General features: G+C 73.0%; 2 protein-coding genes across 2 annotated transcripts in view; one reads left to right on the forward strand and one right to left on the reverse strand.

The window, feature by feature from the left end:
• The window catches only part of LOC138365215 (uncharacterized), a 503803-nt gene that overhangs the window by 395822 nt on the left and 105481 nt on the right, over positions 1–2500 (reverse strand). The gene's annotated exons all lie outside the window — the stretch shown is intronic.
• LOC138365357 (nascent polypeptide-associated complex subunit alpha, muscle-specific form-like) overlaps positions 1–2500 on the forward strand; it is a 64302-nt gene that overhangs the window by 3251 nt on the left and 58551 nt on the right. Inside the window, exon 2 of the mRNA XM_069325663.1 lies at positions 1–2500. This exon is cut by the window's left edge and continues 1167 nt beyond it; it is cut by the window's right edge and continues 1455 nt beyond it. Coding sequence (XP_069181764.1) covers positions 1–2500 — 2500 coding nt within the window.

Genomic DNA, 2500 nt, shown 5'->3' on the forward strand with positions numbered 1-2500 from the left:
CAAGGCCGGGGGCTTCCTCCCCCCACAAGGCCGGGGGCTTCCTCCCCCCACAAGGCCGGGGGCTTCCTCCCATCACAAGGCCGGGGGCTTCCACCCCCACAAGGCCGGGGGCTTCCACCCCCACAAGGCCGGGGGCTTCCTCCCCCCACAAGGCCGGGGGCTTCCACCCCCTCACAAGGCCGGGGGCTTCCACCCCACAAGGCCAGGGGCTTCCACCCCCACAAGGCCGGGGGCTTCCACCCCCACAAGGCCAGGGGCTTCCACCCCCACAAGGCCGGAGGCTTCCACTCCCACAAGGCCGGGGGCTTCCTCCCCCACAAGGCCGGGGGCTTCCTCCCCCACAAGGCCGGGGGCTTCCTCCCCCCACAAGGCCGGAGGCTTCCACCCCCACAAGGCCGGAGGCTTCCACCCCCACAAGGCCGGGGGCTTCCTCCCCCACAAGGCCGGGGGCTTCCACCCCCACAAGGCCGGGGGCTTCCACCCCCACAAGGCCAGGGGCTTCCACCCCCACAAGGCCGGGGGCTTCCACCCCCACAAGGCCGGGGGGCTTCCACCCCCACAAGGCCAGGGGCTTCCTCCCCCCACAAGGCCGGGGGCTTCCACCCTCACAAGGCCGGGGGCTTCCACCCCCACAAGGCCGAGGGCTTCCACCCCCACAAGGCCGGGGGCTTCCACCCTCACAAGGCCGGGGCCGGGGCTTCCACCCCCACAAGGCCGAGGGCTTCCACCCCCACAAGGCCGGGGGCTTCCACCCCCTCACAAGGCCGGGGGCTTCTTCCCCCCACAAAGCCGGGGGCTTCCACCCCCCACAAGGCCGAGGGCTTCCACCCCCACAAGGCCGGGGGCTTCCACCCCCCACATGGCCAGGGGCTTCCACCCCCACAAGGCCGGAGGCTTCTTCCCCCCACAAGGCCGAGGGCTTCCACCCCCCACAAGGCCGGGGGCTTCCTCCCCCCACAAGGCCGAGGGCTTCCACCCCCACAAGGCGGAGGGCTTCCAACCCCCACAAGGCCGAGGGCTTCCACCCCCACAAGGCCGAGGGCTTCCACCCCCCACAAGGCCGAGGGCTTCCTCCCCCCACAAGGCCGGGGGCTTCTTCCCCCCGCAAGGCCGAGGGCTTCCACCCCCCACAAGACCGGGGGCTTCCACCCCCACAAGGCCAGGGGCTTCCACCCCCACAAGGCCGGAGGCTTCCACCCCCACAAGGCCGGGGGCTTCCTCCCCCCACAAGGCCGGGGGCTTCCTCCCCCCACAAGGCCGGGGGCTTCCTCCCCCCACAAGGCCGGAGGCTTCCACCCCCACAAGGCCGGAGGCTTCCACCCCCACAAGGCCGGGGCTTCCTCCCCCCACAAGGCCGGGGGCTTCCACCCCCACAAGGCCGGGGGCTTCCACCCCCACAAGGCCAGGGGCTTCCACCCCCACAAGGCCGGGGGCTTCCACCCCCACAAGGCCGGGGGCTTCCACCCCCACAAGGCCAGGGGCTTCCTCCCCCCACAAGGCCGGGGGCTTCCACCCTCACAAGGCCGGGGGCTTCCACCCCCACAAGGCCGAGGGCTTCCACCCCCACAAGGCCGGGGGCTTCCATCCTCACAAGGCCGGGGGCTTCCACCCCCACAAGGCCGAGGGCTTCCACCCCCACAAGGCCGGGGGCTTCCTCCCCCCACAAGGCCGGGGGCTTCCACCCCCTCACAAGGCCGGGGGCTTCTTCCCCCCACAAGGCCGAGGGCTTCCACCCCCACAAGGCCGAGGGCTTCCACCCCCCACAAGGCCGGGGGCTTCCACCCCCCACAAGGCCAGGGGCTTCCACCCCCCACAAGGCCGAGGGCTTCCACCCCCCACAAGGCCGGGGGCTTCCTCCCCCCACAAGGCCGGGGGCTTCCACCCCCACAAGGCCGGGGGCTTCCACCCCCACAAGGCCAGGGGCTTCCACCCCCACAAGGCCGGAGGCTTCCACCCCCACAAGGCCGGGGGCTTCCCCCCCCCACAAGGCCGGAGGCTTCCACCCCCACAAGGCCGGGGGCTTCCACCCCCACAAGGCCAGGGGCTTCCACCCCCACAAGGCCGGGGGCTTCCTCCCCCCACAAGGCCGGGGGCTTCCTCCCCCCACAAGGCCGGAGGCTTCCACCCCCACAAGGCCGGAGGCTTCCACCCCCACAAGGCCGGGGGCTTCCTCCCCCCACAAGGCCGGGGGCTTCCACCCCCACAAGGCCGGGGGCTTCCACCCCCACAAGGCCAGGGGCTTCCACCCCCACAAGGCCGGGGGCTTCCACCTCCACAAGGCCAGGGGCTTCCTCCCCCCACAAGGCCGGGGGCTTCCACCCTCACAAGGCCGGGGGCTTCCACCCCCACAAGGCCGAGGGCTTCCACCCCCACAAGGCCGGGGGCTTCCACCCTCACAAGGCCGGGGGCTTCCACCCCCACAAGGCCGAGGGCTTCCACCCCCACAAGGCCGGGGGCTTCCTCCCCCCACAAGGCCGGGGGCTTCCACCCCCTCACAAGG

The sequence above is a fragment of the Procambarus clarkii genome, chromosome 16 (assembly GCF_040958095.1).
Source record: "Procambarus clarkii isolate CNS0578487 chromosome 16, FALCON_Pclarkii_2.0, whole genome shotgun sequence".
NCBI lineage: Eukaryota > Metazoa > Arthropoda > Malacostraca > Decapoda > Cambaridae > Procambarus > Procambarus clarkii.